Here is a 17,662-nt window from a genome sequence, read left to right on the forward strand (position 1 = left end):
TCAACATCACTATGGTGCCAGTTGGGAGTTTTGGATTTTTTAAATGCTTTTCCTGATTTTGCTGAGATAATCCTTAAAAAAAAAAATCTGTTTATTACATTAATTGATTTTCTTATGTTGAAACAACTTTGCATACTTGTGACAAATCACATTAGGTCATTATGTACGATCGTTTCTATATATTGCTGAATTTGAATTGCCGGTATTTTGTTAAGGATTTTTACTTCTATATTCATAAGATAGATTGACCTATAGCATTCTGTTCTTGGGGTACCTCTGTCTGGTTTCAGTATGACAGTAACATAAGCCCCATAATTAGGAAGTGTTTCCTCTTCTTAAATATTTTGGAAGAGATTGTGAAAATGCTGTCAATTCTTTAATGTTTAGTAGAATTCACTAGTAAAGCTATTTGGGCCTTTTTTTTTTCTTTTCTTTAATGCAGTTTTTTATTGTTTTGTTTTTGAGATTACTAATTTTATTTTTTTACTCATTATACATCTATCCAGATTGTCTTTATCATCTTGAATCAGTTTTGGTAATTTGTGTACTGCTAGGGATCTGTTCATTTCATCTAGGTTATTTAATATGGTGGGATACAGTTTTTCATCAGATTTCCCTAAATCTGCTTTATTGCTGTGAGGCCAGTACGGAGAGCTCCACTTTTGTTCCTTATTTTAGTAATTTGAACTTTCTCTCTTCTCTTTTTTTTTTTTTTTCTTTATCAGTCTGACTAGAATCTTGTCAATCTTGTTGATCTTTTCAAAACATCAACTTCTGGGTTCATTGATTCTTCTCTACTGTTTTTCTATTTTTATTTCATTAATTCCCACTTTAATTTCTATTTCTTTCCTTCTCCTTACTTTAGGTTTATTTTACTCTTTTTTCATTGTCTTAGATGAAAAGTTATTGACTTGAAAACTTACCCCTTTGTAGATATAGATGCTTACAGCTATATCTTTTTCTCCAAGAGCTGCCTTATATTATTGCATAAGTTTTAGTGTAGATTTTTTTAAATTTTATTTTATTATGTTAATCACCATACATTACATCATTAGTTTTTGATGTAGTGTTCCATGATTCATATTTTGCATATAACACCCAGTGCTCCATGCAGTACATGCCCTCTTTAATACCCATCACCAGGCTAACCCATCCCCCCACCCACCTCCCCTCTAGAACCCTCAGTTTGTTTCTCAGAGTCTATAGTCTCTCATGGTTCATCTCCCCCTCTGATTCCGCCCCCATTTTTCCCTCCCTTCTCCTAATGTCCTCCATGCTATTCCTTATGTTCCACAAATAAGTGAAACCATATGATAATTGACTTCTCTGCTTGACTTATCTCACTTAGCATAATCTCCTCCAGTCCCATCCATGTTGATGTAAAAGTTGGGTATTCATCCTTTCTGATGGCTAATATTCCATTGTGTATATGGACCACATCTTCTTTATCCATTCATCTGTTGAAGGGCATCTCAGCTATTTTGGCTATTGCAGACATTGCTGCTATGAACATTGGGGTGCATGTGGCCCTTCTTTTCACTACATCTCTGTCTTTGGGGTAAATACCCAGTAGTGCAATTGCTGGGTCATAGGATAGCTTTATTTTTAATTTTTTGAGGATTTTTTAAACAATTTTCATTCATTTTGAAGCTTTTTCTAATTTCCTTTGCATTGTCTTTGTTGTCTCTGAGTGCTGTTTTCATTTCTGTATAGTTGTGAATTTTGAGACTTGATGTTGTTGGTTTCTAATTTTATTCCATTATAGATGGAGAAAGAATTAACAGATGGCAGGCAGTGGGTTTCTGCAACATGGACTGACAGGCAGAGGATAAGGAATGCTGTTGGCCTGTCACTTCAGGGCAGATGCCATAGTCCTTCACTGGTGCTGTGAGGGAGAAGGGGTGCAGTGATTCTGCTTACACCTGCCACAGTAGACCTTCTCTCATGCTGTGCTGGCTGAGAGTTAGAGGGGGAATACCTTATTGCTCCAATGCCACAGACTCCTGCTGTTCTTACTGAGATTTTATAGATTTTTTTTAAATAAACGTTTCTCTCATTACTGTACACTCTTAGAACAACTTCCAGAGACCTTAATTTTTTAAAACTATTTTTAAGTAGTCGTGGTTGTTTTCATGGGAGAGGACTTCACTCAGCCATTCCTGAAGTCTTTCGCTTGCGTGCTCTCTTTTTGCTCATTTTTAAATGCAAGTATCAATTGTAAAAAAATGTATTAAGAGAATAATCTTATTTCAATATCATACATGGAGTCACTGAGACGTAAACAGGTTTAGTGATTTGCATAGCTAATAAGTGACAGCTTTCATCCCCCCTTTTTTTTGCTTTAAAGCTCAAGATTTTTAGTTATCAAATTAAATCAGTTCCTTAGACAATACTTTTAGTTTGAATAGAACTCTAGAGTTTTCTAAACATCTGTTGCCGCATCTGATTCTACATCAACTATATAGACTATACATTTCAGGTGTTACTTATCCATTTAATGATTGAGAATATAGGTTCAGTGACAGAGCCCAGTTCAGGTAGTTAAAACTGAGATAATTAGGACTAGGTCCTCAATCTTATGATTACTAGCTCTGGGCTATTTTTTTTATAAGTATAGGCTTAATCAAAGTATTCTGAACATTATTTAACTCTTTTTCAGTATTAATATCACCAATGATCGGAATTTTCTCAAAGGTAGGGACTGTAATACATGACATATCATTCCTGATTCCTAACGTGAAATAGATTCTTTATAATGGTTGCCCAGTACATTTTTTGGCTTACTGAACACAGGCTAATGTGACTCTTAGATTCTAAATTAAATTCTATATTTATATCAACAAATGGTATGGTAGTATGTGAGGCTTAATGGATCCCTATGCTTATTGATCCCCATGCTCTTGTTTAAATAGATTTTTCTGTCTTTTTCCCTCAGTACTGTCAGACCATTAGCTGTATGCTTAGTCCATTCAATTGGCCTGGCTCTATTAACTCCACTATTTTGAAAATCTGGTTTTGATGTGCTGACGTCTGGGAACTAGTATGTAGGCTGTGACGGAGGGCTTGAGAAACCCTTGAACTGATATGCAAGAGTCTAAGTAGGGGCTTTGTAGGTCTTCAGATCTCCATAGGCCTGGAAACACACACACACTCTTCAATTTATTTAAAACTGAACAGGACTCATTTTGTTTAGCTATTTTAGCATTAAAAATGTTGTTTCTGAATTGTATTTATTTGGTTTATTACCAAATGTTGAGTGTTGAGAACTGACGGGAGCCAAATATCTCCCCACAGTAATTAGATTACCTTTGGAGATTATTAGCTGCCACCAATAGGCAGTAGTAACAAGGGCTAGTGTTCTCTGTCACAATGTCTTTTCTGACTCGAGTCTGGAAAAAACTGAGACAGACAAACGTGGGGTATGTAAGATGAAGATCAAAATACATTTTTTTTTACTGTAAATATAGTTGATTGAAGTACAAAACAAACTAGATCACTACACTTCCTTCATTACACTAAACTTACCTTCTTGGCCACAAGAAATGCAAAGGCAAGCCCAAATTGTAAATACTAAAGCACATTAGTAACAAAGCGGACAAGTGATCTGCTTTCATGGAGCTTACATTCTAGTAAGAAAAAGAAAAATTAACAAAATATATGTGAGTGATACAGAATTTTAGGAGATAATAAATGCTATGTGAATATGTACATGAGGAAAAATGGAGAGGAGTATATGGGGGATGACAATTTGATCGGTGATGATTTTGCTAAGGTGACATTAGCAAAGAATTGAAGAAGGTGAGAAGATGAGCCATGTAGGCATGGCTCATCTGGGGCAGAGTGCTTCGGTTGCATGTGGAAAGGCCCTGAAGTTCAGACCTGCCTGGTGTATTTGAGGAACAGTGAAGATACCAATGCGACAGGAGTAGAATAAGAGAGGAGGGAACCTATAGAAATGAAGTCCTCCAGGACCTGGAGAAGTGTGGAGGTAATTATTCTCAGTGGAATTGAGTACTAATGGAAGAATTTGAATAGAGCAGTGACACAAATAAACTTAAAATTTAAAAGGATCCTATGGATTCTCTATTGAGAATGGTCTGCACTAAAATGTGAGAAATTGTGCAAATTAGTTAAGGTGTTATTTTGGTAGTCCATACTAGCCTGGAGTGGTATTTCTGGACATGGGGAGAAGTGGTTTCCACTTTTTTTTTCTATTTTGTGGTTAGATACTAGAGGATTGTTGGTGATTGTGGATTTGGGAGAGGAGACAAGTGAAGAATGGCTACTAAGTTACAGCCCAAGCAACTGGAAGGATTGAATTTCCATTAGCCAGAATGAAAAGAATGTCAGAGGAGAAATAATTCAATTTTGGACATGTTAAATTTGAAATGTCTTTTGACATCTAATTAAAGCTACTGAGTAGGCAGTTGAGTATGTGTCTGGGGAAGAAGTTTGGACTAGAAAATATACATTTGGGGTCTTGAGCATTTAAGTACTACTTAGAACTTTGAGATTGGATGAGGTTCTTGAGGGAGTGAAAGTAGAAGACATCCAAAGGCTGATTTTAAAGTGCCAAGGAGGTGAGGAGGATCAGGAACGGGGACCCAGAAGAAATGTCCTGAAGTTGACTTGGGGAAAAAGGTGTGTTAAGGAGAAGGGAGAGATCATTTATTCCTGATGCTACTGAGAGGTCACGTTAAAAACAAACAAAACAAAGAAACAAATGGAAACAAAGACTGTGGACTGATCCGTGATTTTACTAATATGGAATTTACTTGGCGTGTTGAAAAGAGCAGTTTCAGTGTAGTATTCTTGAGAGGGTTGGAAATATGATCAAGATGGTTCCAAGAGAGAATGAGAACAATGAGAAATAGAGTTAATAGCTGGACAGGATTGAAGGTGTTCAGGTACGCTCCTGTATCATATGGACATTCTATGTGAGCTCTGTTTCCAAGTTTCAGATATGTTACACTGCATCTTATTTGTCAATTTACTTATATTTTTTTAGAAAATTGAATAATCTGATTTCTTTACATAAATGAACTTATTTCCAGAAGGAAATTTTATATAGGATCATACATGACAAAACGGCACTTCTTGACATAAAAAAGTCTGCATTATTCATCGAAATAGATTTGTAAACATTAGCACTTTTTTTTTTTTAAGATTTTATTTATTTATTCATGAGAGACAGAGAGAGAGAGAGAGGCAGAGGGAGAAGCAGGCTCCCAAGGAGCAGGGAGCCCGATGCGGGACTCCATCTCAGGACGCTGGGATCATGACCTGAGCCGAAGGCAGATGCTTAAACATCTGAACCACCCAGGCGCCCAACATTAACATTTTGTTAAAGGGCCAGTATTTGACACCAGGAGTGCCCACATACACATTTTTGGAAACACTGCTGTACTGAATTGAAAACCTCCGTTCTTGTTCTTGAGTAGTTTAATAACATAAATCAGAACTTGTTTGCCTAAGTGAGAAAAGAAATTCTTGATCATCTAAATCTGTTGATTTTTATCTATTTTAGAATCCCTCGGGGTAGGTGTTTTGTCTTAATGTCCTGTGAAATGTGCAGAATCATTCTATGTGCATAAAGTGCAGTCTACCAGATGGTATTTGATGGCTGTATTCGTCTTTAACATGAATGGAATATTAGTTTAGAGAAGATTTGTTTTCTTTTTCAAAATTCCTTTTTTCCAGTGTCTAAGCACCGTGCTTATTGAGATAAATACTTTTGTGTCCTTGGTGCTTCTGACAACTGGGAGACCTGAATTATATGCTGTGAGTTACCTGGTTGAGCAGACTAGAAACAGCAGTGGTGTTGATCTTTAAAAGTTACTCTTTGGCCTACGAGCAAACATTACAGGACAATTAGCTTGATTGTAGTTCATTGTGTTGTTAAACATCTATCAGCAGACCAGGGACTGAATAATTCTATTCCTTGCTAGCTGTCCAAAGTGAGCATCATTCAGTTATTTAACCCGAGGTATTTAACCTCAGGTTGTTTACCTGAGGCCAAGCAAAACGGGAGCTGGTTTTCCATTTGCTTGCTCTTCCTCACATTCATGAGGCCTGTTTCCCTCTCATGGTCTTTTCCTTCCCGGTGCTCTCTGCCAGAACACCCTTCCCCACAAGACTTGCTCTCTGGCCCCTCACAAATGTTTGCAAATGTTCACATTTTCCTGAGAGCTTTCCCGATGACCTATGTATGCCTGCAACCCCCTCCCCACCTCCCTTATGCCCTTCCTAAATTACCTCATATTTTCGCAGCACTTATAGAGATCTGAGCTGTATATTTTCATGAATTATTTTGCTTTGTCTCTGACTGCCAGTACTACAATGTAAGTTGCACAAAGGCAGAATTCTTGTCTGTGTTGCTCACGGACTTTTGTCTGCATGGAAGCCCCAGGGCTCATTAACACAGTGTAGATGATTCATAACTATTTGTTGAATCCATGAGTGAATACTGTGTGTGTTAGTGTTGTTAGCTTCATTTTGTCATTAGGCATCTTGCCTAAGAGGAGATGGCACGGCCAGAACTACACCCCAGGGGGCTGGCTCCGGAGCCCACGCCCAGCAAAGCCCCCTAAGACGATGGCTCCCATATGCTCCCACACCTTGCTCAGAAGGCTTGGATTGGACCTGACTGATCAGAAATAAAGGCACGGAATATATATTTGCACGAAGGATGAGAGATTCCTTTCTGTTCTGTTATGGAAGACATTCACACTACTCTCTCCCTTTTTAAGATGAAAGTTACTCTTATCTCCAGATTAAAAAAAAAAAAAGATGTATTTTCCAATTAAGTAAGTTATAGGGAACTCTAATTGGAGTGGTGCCAGAAAGACTCCTAGAATTGAACTCCTTTGCATTTCCCATTTACTATATGGTTGCTCTGAGGTTTAAATGAGACAAGGCATGCAAGTATAGTTCCTGATACATAGTAAATAGTCAATGAATTCTAACTTAAGGATTCACTGTTCAATATCATATTTGAATTTCTGCCCATCATTTAGAGATGGCTAGCTAGACTTATATATAAAAAAATATATTTTTTAATTTTTTAAAAGATTTTATTTATTTATTTGAGAGAGAGAGAGAGCACACAAGCAAAGGGGAGATGCAGAGGGAGAAGCAGACTCCCCACTGAGCAGGTAGCCCAATGTGGGGTTAGATCCCAGGACCCTGAGATCATGACCTAAGCTAAAGGCAGATGCTTAACCGACTGAACCACCCAAGCACCCCAGGAGAAAAAAAATAAACTATTTAAAAAATGTTTTTAGAAATGTATTTTAGGTCAGAAATATGCACATAATCATATCTTAATACTCCAAGAATCATTGCTTTTTCTGATTTTTCCAGCTATTCCTCTTATGTGTTATTTCTTCCTTTAAATAACTTCTCTCCTTGGGCCGCCTGGGTGGCTCACTCGGTTGAGCATCTGACTTTTGATTTCGGCTCAGGTCATGCTCTCAGGATTGTGGGATCGAGCCCTGAGTCGGGCTCTGTGCTCAGTGGGGAGTATGCTTAAGATTCTCTCTCTCCTTCTCCCTCCACATTTACCCTGTTCACCCTCTCTCTCTCTCTCAAATAAATAAATAAACTTGAAATAGTTTCTCTCCTTAAATACGGACAAGTAGAGATGTAAAGTACTTACACAAGTGCTAACACATGTAATGGATAGATTTCAGAGGTCTGATCCTGATAGCACCACCCCCCCTTGCTTCATTGACTGAGAAATGATGAATCCTCCCTGATTACTACGCCCTTGGCCACAGATCCTGAAACAAATACAGAGGACTGAAAGAAATAAAACAATCAAATAAGGATTTCCTTCCAAATCCTGGGTCTTCAAGCTTTCCAATATGGACACAACCTCACATGAGATTGAAGTAGGTAGATTACCGGCTCTCACATTTCTTAAGTATTTAAATGGTCAAACAAAACTGGAGGAAGTACTTCAAGGTACCTCAGGGATTGAAAGTAATTAATGTGGATGAAAAAACTGAAAATTCTCTAGGAATTTTTCTCCCTTATTATTTTAGTGACATAACAACATAATGACTTAAATAAATAAAATGACTCAGCATTCACAGCACTTTCATCCCTAAGCAACGATATTAAGTATTAGACTCGATACATAAGAAGAAAGGGGAATATTAATCTGGACTTAACATTATTTACACAGAGCTATCCTGCTTCAGAATCCATTTCTTCTGGCTTTTATGAAAATACAAGATAATAAATTGTCTTTCAGAAAGCAGCAGCAACTACATACCAATGAACAAACAAAAAGAAATTGATAATATCTGTAACAATATGACAGGTAAAAATGACTGACTGAAAGAGAAAAACAATGGAAAAACTTTAGTGTGAGCTTTTCAGTGGTAACAAGCAGTCTCTTAATGACATAAGCAGGCTGGGTCTGAGGACCCAGAGAGGGTCCCACAGGACCAGCCAGGAGGGTCCCTGGCTGCAGGCAGGATGGAAATCTAACGCAAGCCAGCAGCAGGTAAGAGCAGAGTTTATTGAAGATACAGAGAGAATACAGGTATAGACAGTGTCTGGAAGACACAGAAAGGAAAGCAGAGAGAGTCTCATCTTTATTCAGGGTCTGAGGATTTTATTGAGGATTGTGTTGTGGTGTGCATGTCCTTCAGGCTTTCAGGAGTGGGTGAGAACAAGGACAGGTGTCCAGGTGTCCTCCGTAAGTCACATTCCCTGGAGCCAAGGGTGTTGGGTTGAGATGTCCAGCGTGGGTGGTCCTGGTGTGGTTTTAGAATAGATGTGAGGTTCGGTGGGGTGATGTCCGGAGCCCACGACCAAGAAAGAATTCTTGAGACCTCTTTGGTGCAAAATGGTGGTTTTATTAAAGCAGAGGGCAGAACCCGTGGGCAGAAAGAGCTGCTGCACCTGGGTTGTGAGGGATGGCTGATTATATAATATGGGGTTGGGAAGTAAGGAAAAGGGAGGTTTTCTTTTCTTTTTTTTTTTTTTTTTTTTAAAGATTATATTTATTCACCTGACAGATAAAGACATAGCGAGAGAGGGAACATAAGCAGGGGGAGTGGGAGAGGGAGAAGCAGGCTTCCCGCTGAGCAAGGAGCCCAATGCAGGGCTCGATCCCAGGACCCTGAGATCATGACCTGAGCGGAAGGCAGACGCTTAACGAAGGACTGAGCCACCCAGGCGCCCCGGAAAAGGGAGGTTTTCAAAAGAACTTTCATATGCTAAAGAGGACCTACCAGACCAGACCAGAGGCTTTGCCATTGCCAAGTTAAGGTTGTTTTGCCCTCTAGCAAGTCATTAACATAAAGATAGTTGGGAGCTTCCTGGAAGAATGTCACACATGTCCCACCCAGGAGTGGGGCTAGGGAGAGGTTGCAGGGTGTTAGCTTGTGCTTTGTCCTCAGCTTGCCTTCTGCTCCCTCATCAGTCTGGAATATACAGGAGATGACCTCATCTAGGCATTCTTGCCTGGCCACTCCTTAGATGTTATATGTTGTGCTAGAGGAGTCCAAAGAAATCATTAATTCCTTATCCCTTATAAGGGGGACATACTACAACACATGTATAAGGTGGGGATGCAGGTCCAGGAAGAATAGAAGCAGGAAAAGGAGCAAAAAGCAGATTTTTATAGAGTCCTTCAGTTTCCCTGTCTCACTAAATCTAGCATAATTCTGTGTTTCTTCAAAAACTTAACTGTGTCATTATTTGTAGTTCTCTTTTCTCTTTTTGGCTAATACTTGCCTGGCAAAGAACAGAAAAATAAGAGGAAAATATCAAGCATCTACTATCAATTCCACTGAGCCTGTTTAAAAAAAAAAAAAATATTTGTTTCTTACTCTCTACTCTGAGATTTCTATTATAATGAATTCAAAGCAATTTAAAATTTGAGATTTAGCTAGAAATGGAATGCTTCAAGATATTACCCTAACTAGTTGATTATATCATTTTATTTTACTACTTTATTTCATTCCATTTTATTTTAGTGAGTGTGTATCCATCATAATGCAAAATCATTGCTCAAAAGAAATACAATGCAGGCCTGAAAAAGGTGGTCACTTGGCTTAATTAAAAATTTGACTTCTGGACAGAAATCATGTCAGTCAAACCTCCCAATATTGATTGACTTTTGTATTGTTAAAGTTCTCATTTACAAGCGAAGAAGTTGAAAAATAATCACACATTTAGTAAGGGGAGCCAGTTTCAAATTTAGGTTTCTGGCTTCAGATTCAGGATTCTTAACCATAAAGCTTCCTGACTTGATATATGCTCAGCAGAAAAAGAAACCAGTGGACTAGACAGTTTCTCTACACTGTAAACATTTACGCAGACTGTAACACATTTGTTTAAACTAGACAGATACACTCATGTAAATTAAATACATAAACCTTAAAAGAGCCATTGATCTATTTCTGCACCAGGTAAGATTATGTACACATTAGGGCGATATTATTCTTATTCATTGTTACTGCTTTCAAATGAGAGGAAATAACAGAAATGCTGGGGTCAGATATGAAATTCTGAATTAGCTCATTTTTTATCCCTTAAGAGTCTTGTGGATACTCCATGCTGTTAGTTTCCAGCTCCTATATTCCACCGTATGGACCAGGACCTGTATCAATTACTCGATAATTCAATCATGTTTTCTCTCTGAAGGCAACTGATAGAGAGGGAGACCCAATATCATACACCATTGAGAACGGAGATCCTCAACGAGTTTTTAATCTTTCGGAAACGTAAGTTAAAAATGATTTCAAAATATATTTTTTCGAAGACATTAAACAGTGTACTGGAGGGGGAACAGACTTCTAATCAGAGGTTTTCAGCTGGTTGTAGTTTTCTTTTACTTTTTTTCCCCTATGAATGCTAATGAGATCGGAGGGCGGGGGATAATTCTGAATTCAGAAATCTTACCCAGGAGACTATTTATTTTAAACATTTTCAGTAGGTAAAAATCCATTGAGGTGGAAACATTTTATTTGTAGGCTGGGATTAATTAGATCCCTTTAAAGTTGTCAGTTACTCATAATAACAAGGGCATTTCTACCAAGAGTAATGTGGCACTAAATTGTTCATTCAAAGAGAATTTTGTAAGACAAAGCATAATTCAAACACATTTAAAGTACCACCGAAGTCTACCATTCCGTTTTTGAGGAACGTAGGTATATTCTGAAAAAGCTAGGACAAAAAACATTGCCATGGCCCTGCTAAGCCTTCTGGGGTGTTTATTGGTGTTGCTCTACTCCCCTCGGAGTGCAGCAGGAGAAAGCCAGGAGGCCTGGAAGGAGACACCGAGGTTTGCAGAGAGATCATTGGCTGCCCTTGTCTAAGAGCAAAGTTGCCCTGTTGCTGTCACGTAGGGCTGGTCCTTAGGGAGTCATGCTTGCTACCTCTCTGATTCTTTCTGTGTGTCCACGGGTGGTTTTACTCCCTAAAAGAATGGAAACCTGAACCGGGTCCATGATCACAAAGTGAGAATTTTCGCAGATGAGCCAAGCACTGCTTTCATCTCAGGAACATGGGTGCATCATGCCAAATCAGGGGAACCATGCATGGTCACTGGTCTTGGGAGGAACACCTGTAATTTCACTCTGACTAGGACGTGCCAACCATGAGTGAGTTTGCCCGGAAACAGTAATTCTCAGACTTTTCGTTTTCACGGATGAATAAACTTCTATTTAAAAAAATGGAAAGATTTAACTATTTGGAATCTCCCCCCATAGATACATACAAATCTCAATTAGCTGTAATTTATAATCATCCCCAAAGAAATAAAATTTTTTTTAAAGGGACACCTTAATAGGAATCATGACTGAATGGTACTGGTATAAAAGTACATGTATAGATCACCAGAATAAAGTTAAGAGTCCAGAAATAACCAGATCATAACATTTATGGTCAATCGATTTCCCCCCAAGAAAGGCCAAGACAATCCATCCAGGAAAGAATAACCTTTACAATAAATGAAATTTGGGGCCACATGCAAAAGAATGAAGTTGGATCTTTACCTCACACCATTAGCAAAAATTAACTCAAAGTGGATCATAGACCTAAATATTAGAGATAAAAACATTTAACTCTTTAAAGAAAATACAGAAGTAAATCTTCATGATTGGAATTAGGCAATGCTCTCCTAGATATGACATAAAATATCTTCTTAATAAGAAGACAGATAAGTTGGACTTCATCAAAATTTGAAAAATATATGCTTCAAAAGACAGTACCAAGAAAGTAAAGACCACCCCCAGCCTGAGAGAAAATATTTTAAACAATGTAGATGATAAAGGATATAAGTATATCTAGAATACACAAAGAACTATTATAACCCAAAAATAAACAGAGAAATAACCCAAATAAAAGTGGACAGGAATTTGACTAGACATTTCTCCAAAGAAGCTATATGAATGGCCAACAGTGTGTGGAGTTTCACTTGTGATCACCAGTCATTAGGGAAATGCAGATGAAAATCACCAGATACTTCTTCTCACCTATGTAGAATGTCTATAATGAGAAAAGGAAGGAAATAAGAAGTATGGGTGAGATTTCAGAGTCCTCATATATTTCTGGAGGGGAAGTAAAGTCAGTGTGTACTTTGGAGAACAATGTGCCATTTCTTCTAAATGTGAAACACAGAGTTACCGTATAACCCAGTAATTCTACCCATATCTACTCAAGAAATGAAAACATGGATCCACATGAAAAGTTGTACAAGAATGTACACAGCGGAATTATTTACAATAGCAAAATGTGGAAACCACTGGAATGTCCATCTACAGATGAACAAGGAACAGAACGTGTATCCATACAATTACTTTGTCAGTAAAGGAGAACCTAGTGTCAACACCTGCTACAGCATAGCTCAGACCTTAACAACATTGTGCTAGTGGAAGGTCATTCACAAAGGGCAGCACGTGGTACGATCCCATTTGTACGAAACGTCCAGAATAGGCAAATCCATAGAGATTAAAAAAAAAAAAAAAAAGTAGATTAGTGGTTGCCTGGGGATGGGGGTTGGGGATGGGAGAGAACAGGGAGAGACTGCCAGTGGGTGATGCTAATAGTGAAGAGCACGTTCCAGATTTGATTATGGTGACGGTTGGACAACCCTGCAAATATACCAACATTCACTGAATTGTACCCTTCAAGTGGGTGAGTTTGATCATATGGGAGTTATATGTTAATAAAGCTGTTTTTAAAAAAGACAACAGTTGAGCCTTTCCCCTGCCTGAGCAAGCAGGAAGCCCAGCCCTTACTCTCTGCGAAGGATTTCCACTCCTGTGTTTATCTGCTTCTCCCCTGAGGCTGAAAGATTTTTCAACTGCGGGCTGGGAAAGCTGATGAGCTGCCAATTTTTTTTTTTTTAAGATTTTATTTATTTATTTGAGAGAGAGAGAGAGAGCACAAGTAGGCAGAGAGGCAGGCAGAGGGAAAGGGAGAAGCAGGCTCCCCGCCAAGCAGGGAGCCGAATGTGGGGCTCTATCCCAGGACCCCAGGATCATGACCTGAGCTGAAAGCAGCCACTTAACCAAAGGAGCCACCCAGGCACCCAAGCCACCAATTTTACCGAAGAAATTCTCCCCTTGTGTTCCTACCCTAGCAAGTGTGTCTCTACTATTTCTCTCCTCTCTGCCTTTGAAACCAACGAGACACCGTTAGGTCCCAGAGATTCCTTCAGGTGTGAAAGATGCCAACACGGCATCCTCCTTGTCTACACTGACCACAGTTCCTTATACCACAGCTCCTACATCAACTCCTTAAGTGGAGAACGCTTCCAGGACAGCTGGAGGAGGGCACGTCCTTGGGAGGATTGCATGATCTCTCTCGATGACCACTCCTGATTCAGGGTCCAGCACGCGAGGTCCGTTGCTTTCTATCCCATGGTCATTTTACGGCAGCCACTTCATTGCTTTGCTGTCAATATAGTTGCAGGCTATCCTAGACCATTACCACACATTTGAAATGGGGAAAGGTTGAAATTTCAATCCCTTCCCTCTCTGAAACTTCTGGGCTGCCTGGGCAAATTTGCACTACTGCTTCTGTTTAAGTTTTAAGGATTCGAATACTTCAGGTACTCTTTTAGAGAATAACAGAAAAGAAAGAATGGTCTGCCTTATCAGACACTATAATGTATACAAATAATGTTTCTGGTTACATTTTCCTTCTTAGAACAACAAAAAAAGTACATGTTCATTGCTTACTTTAAATATTATATTAATTTATGCTATGATACCAATTTTAGCAATAATCGTCATTACAAAACCATTAGTCTACTTGTTCTATTGAAATAAAACTAGGCCAAAAGTTTTCATAAATCCTTAAAAGAATCAGTAGTAATAAAGAATCATTTCAATGCTAGTTTGGATTTGCAAAATGTTGGATTGTTATCTCATATTAATGTATTGGATTAGTCATATAGCCACAAAAGTAACCCATTCTTTAAAGAAAAGGCCTTGTTCCTAAAAATCACAAGCATGTGTCATGAAAATCATGCCATATCACCTGTTAAATGGCCAGATCTGTGTGGTTCTGTAACGCACTGCATTATTATAACAACTTTTCATAATGTCTTTGTTGATTGTTGCATATGATACAGCAAATTCATCAAATAGCCACAGATCAGTAAACATTTAAACAAGATGCAAACAACACTTCCTTTCTAGGGTGGTGGCCAAATATTGACGTTTTTTATTTCAGGAGAGTGAGGGATTCCTCTGAATGGAATTGTATACAGGGGATGTGATATAACGCTGAAAGGCTCAAATGCTGAACAGAAGAACCTCAAAGAGTTAGATCTGCCCCTTGTTAGAATTTTATTTGAAAAATTTTCTTTTTATCCTCACTGGCATTTTAATTTTTTTTCTACAAGACTAAATTCAGTTTGACCCTAAATTTAAAGCTTATTAGATTTTTCACATCAGTGTGCATTACACTGAAGATTACATAACACAGAAGAAAATGATACGCATTTTCTGTTCTGTCACCCCTACTTTCCAAATCCGTATTCAGATGGAACTACTTTCTCACGCCCTCACCACCTCAGCTCCTGCCATGGTCCTCTTTTCTGAACCTCTGCCAATACCCACCTCCCTCTGCCCGTCTGCGTTTGCTAACCACTAATCACTATTTGACACAGAACACCACATCCGACTTGAAGCAATCACACATTTTCAAGTATACTCTAGCCTCTCTAAGTATCATCATGAGGCTTGAAACATGGTGCCCACGGGCAACACGATAAATCTCTCAGACTCAGACACTTGTAAGTGTAAATGATATTAAATCGCAGCCAGTGGGATATATTGACAACGTTTCAAGGAAGCCTAGGATACAAAGCATGAAAACTGTGATATAATTTCTGTCAGTGACGTGGCTGCTACAATATTTCCTAATCGACAGTGCAATCTGGGAAAGCGGCTACTGGGAGAAGCAGGTTTTAAATGCTAGCAGATTGGTTTGTGTGGACGTAGATAACCTCCTCTACGTTTTAATTGCATGGCTTAGACAACTTCTGAACACCACTTTCATGGTTAAGCAAAGCAACTCATTGTCTCAAAAAGCTTGATTTTGTCCAGCACCACACATTTCAGAAATACAGCCTTCGAGTTTAGTGAGGGAATTCTGTGTAATCCAATTAATATAAAGGAAGTGAAATTCACATAGCATAAAATTAACCATTTCAAAACAATTCAATGGCATTTAGCTGACTCAGGGTTGTACAACAACCCCTTGTCTCTAGGTCCAGAATATCTTTATCACTCCAAAAGGAAACCCAACCCAATAAGCAGCTGCTCCCTATCCGCCCCTCCCCTCGCCCCTGGAAACCACCAATTTATGTTCTGCCTCTGTGGATTGATCTATTCTGGATATGTCAAATAAATGGAAGAATATAACAAACGACCTTTTGTGTCTGGCTTTTTTCACTTAGCCTAATGTTTTGAAGCTCAGCCATGTGGAAGCATACATCAGTACTTCATTCCTTTTCATACATGCATAATATCTCATTGTTTGTATATACAATTTGTTTATCCATTCATCCATGCATGGACATTTGGGCTGGTTTTCTATGCCTTGGCTATGGTGAATACTGCTACTATGGACACATACGTATGTGCATTTAAGAATCTGATTTCAATTCTTTTGAGTATATCTCCAGAATTGGAATTGCTGGGCCATATTGTAATTTTATGTTTACTTTCTGAGGAACTGCCAAACTGTTTGGACAAGACCATTTTCTATTCCCACCAGCACTGTATAAGGGTTCCAATTCCTTTATATCTTTGTCAACATGTTACTTGCCCATTTGTTTTGTTTTGTTAATTATATCCATCCTAGTGGGTGTGAAGTGGTATTTCACTGTAGTTTTGATTTCTATTTCCCTGAAGAGTATCTTTTCATGTACTTGCTTGTCGTGTTTGTATCTTCTTTGGAGAAATATCTTGTTCAAGTCCTTTGACTAATTTTTAATTGGGTCATTTGTACTTTGTTGTTGAGTTTTAAGAGTCCCCAGTACATTTGGTGAGCCAGATTCTTATCAGATATATGAATTGCAAGTATTTTCTCTCATTTTCTAGGGTGTTTTTTTTTTCCACTTTATTTATGATGGCAAAAATTCTTAATTTTGGTGAAGTCCAGTACACCCAATTTTTCTTTTGCTGCTCATGCCCTTACTGTCCCATTTAAAACCCATTGTCGAATCTAAGATCATGAAGATTTATCCTCAAGTTTTTGTCTAAGTTTCATGGTTTCAGTACTTATATTTAGATTGTTGATCCATTTTGACCTAATTTCTGTATATGGTGTAATAAAATCGTCCAACTTCATTCTTTCACGTGGAGATCTCCAATTGCCCCAGCACCCTTTGAGGAGACAATTCTTTCCCTATTGAATGATCTTGGCATCCTTGTTGAAAATCAGTTGGCCACAGCCATATGGGCTTATCTCTGGACTCTCTGTTCTGTTCCATTCCCAAGTATACACGGGTGCTTTTAAGTGCCCCAGTTTCCCCAGAAACTCTCTGCCCATCTTTCCTCCCAGGCATCCAACGCTCTCTTGTATGCCTCAACTATGATCTTTGCCTCAGGTGACTGCAGGTTGTTTCCTGCCTTACAGAGTCTTCCAGAAAAACCCACGGCTTTTCTGCCTCCAGTGAGCTCTGACTTAGGCAAAATAAAGACAAACAGCATGCATTATTCCTTCTGGCAGCCTCCAGAATGGCAAACACAGGTCTTTGTGAACCAGGGTAGTTCTGCTCCCTCCAGAAACAGGCACCATAGTGTCACACTGGGGATGCTGACGACCATCTTCAAGACCACTGATGTCGCTCCTGTGAGATAGGTTTTCAGTCATGTAAAATTTAAGTAGCACCATTGTTGATGTTTTAACAGAAATGATGCTTACATATTTTTATTATGGGAACTTAGAAGATTTCCTGCATTCCTAAATGCAGCCCCATGTATCCTGGTCTGTAGCTTCCAGCCAGCTGGTAGGAAGACTCACGTTTGCTACTTATTTCTGGAATTTCAGGAAAGCATGCTTGTGTGTACCCATCAACTAGTCTATAAATACCAAAAAAATAGTACCTATTTTTCCTCTCCTTCTCCATTTCCCAAATATCCTGCCTCACTGGCACACATCATCTCAAGCATAGATCTGTCTC

The 17,662-nt window shown here is 38.7% G+C and overlaps 1 protein-coding gene across 17 annotated transcripts in view; it reads left to right on the forward strand.

Moving 5' to 3' along the window:
- PCDH15 (protocadherin related 15) overlaps positions 1-17,662 on the forward strand; it is an 813,949-nt gene that overhangs the window by 532,083 nt on the left and 264,204 nt on the right. For 16 of the 17 annotated variants that reach the window (XM_021696071.1, XM_021696072.1, XM_044916450.1 and 13 more), the window contains one exon: positions 10,663-10,742. The exons of the other annotated variant lie outside the window; for it this stretch is intronic. In XM_021696071.1, coding sequence (XP_021551746.1) covers positions 10,663-10,742 — 80 coding nt within the window. The remainder of the gene's footprint in view (positions 1-10,662; positions 10,743-17,662) is intronic. 17 annotated transcript variants of the gene reach the window in all.

Source organism: Neomonachus schauinslandi, chromosome 6 (assembly GCF_002201575.2).
Source record: "Neomonachus schauinslandi chromosome 6, ASM220157v2, whole genome shotgun sequence".
NCBI classification, from domain to species: Eukaryota; Metazoa; Chordata; class Mammalia; order Carnivora; family Phocidae; genus Neomonachus; species Neomonachus schauinslandi.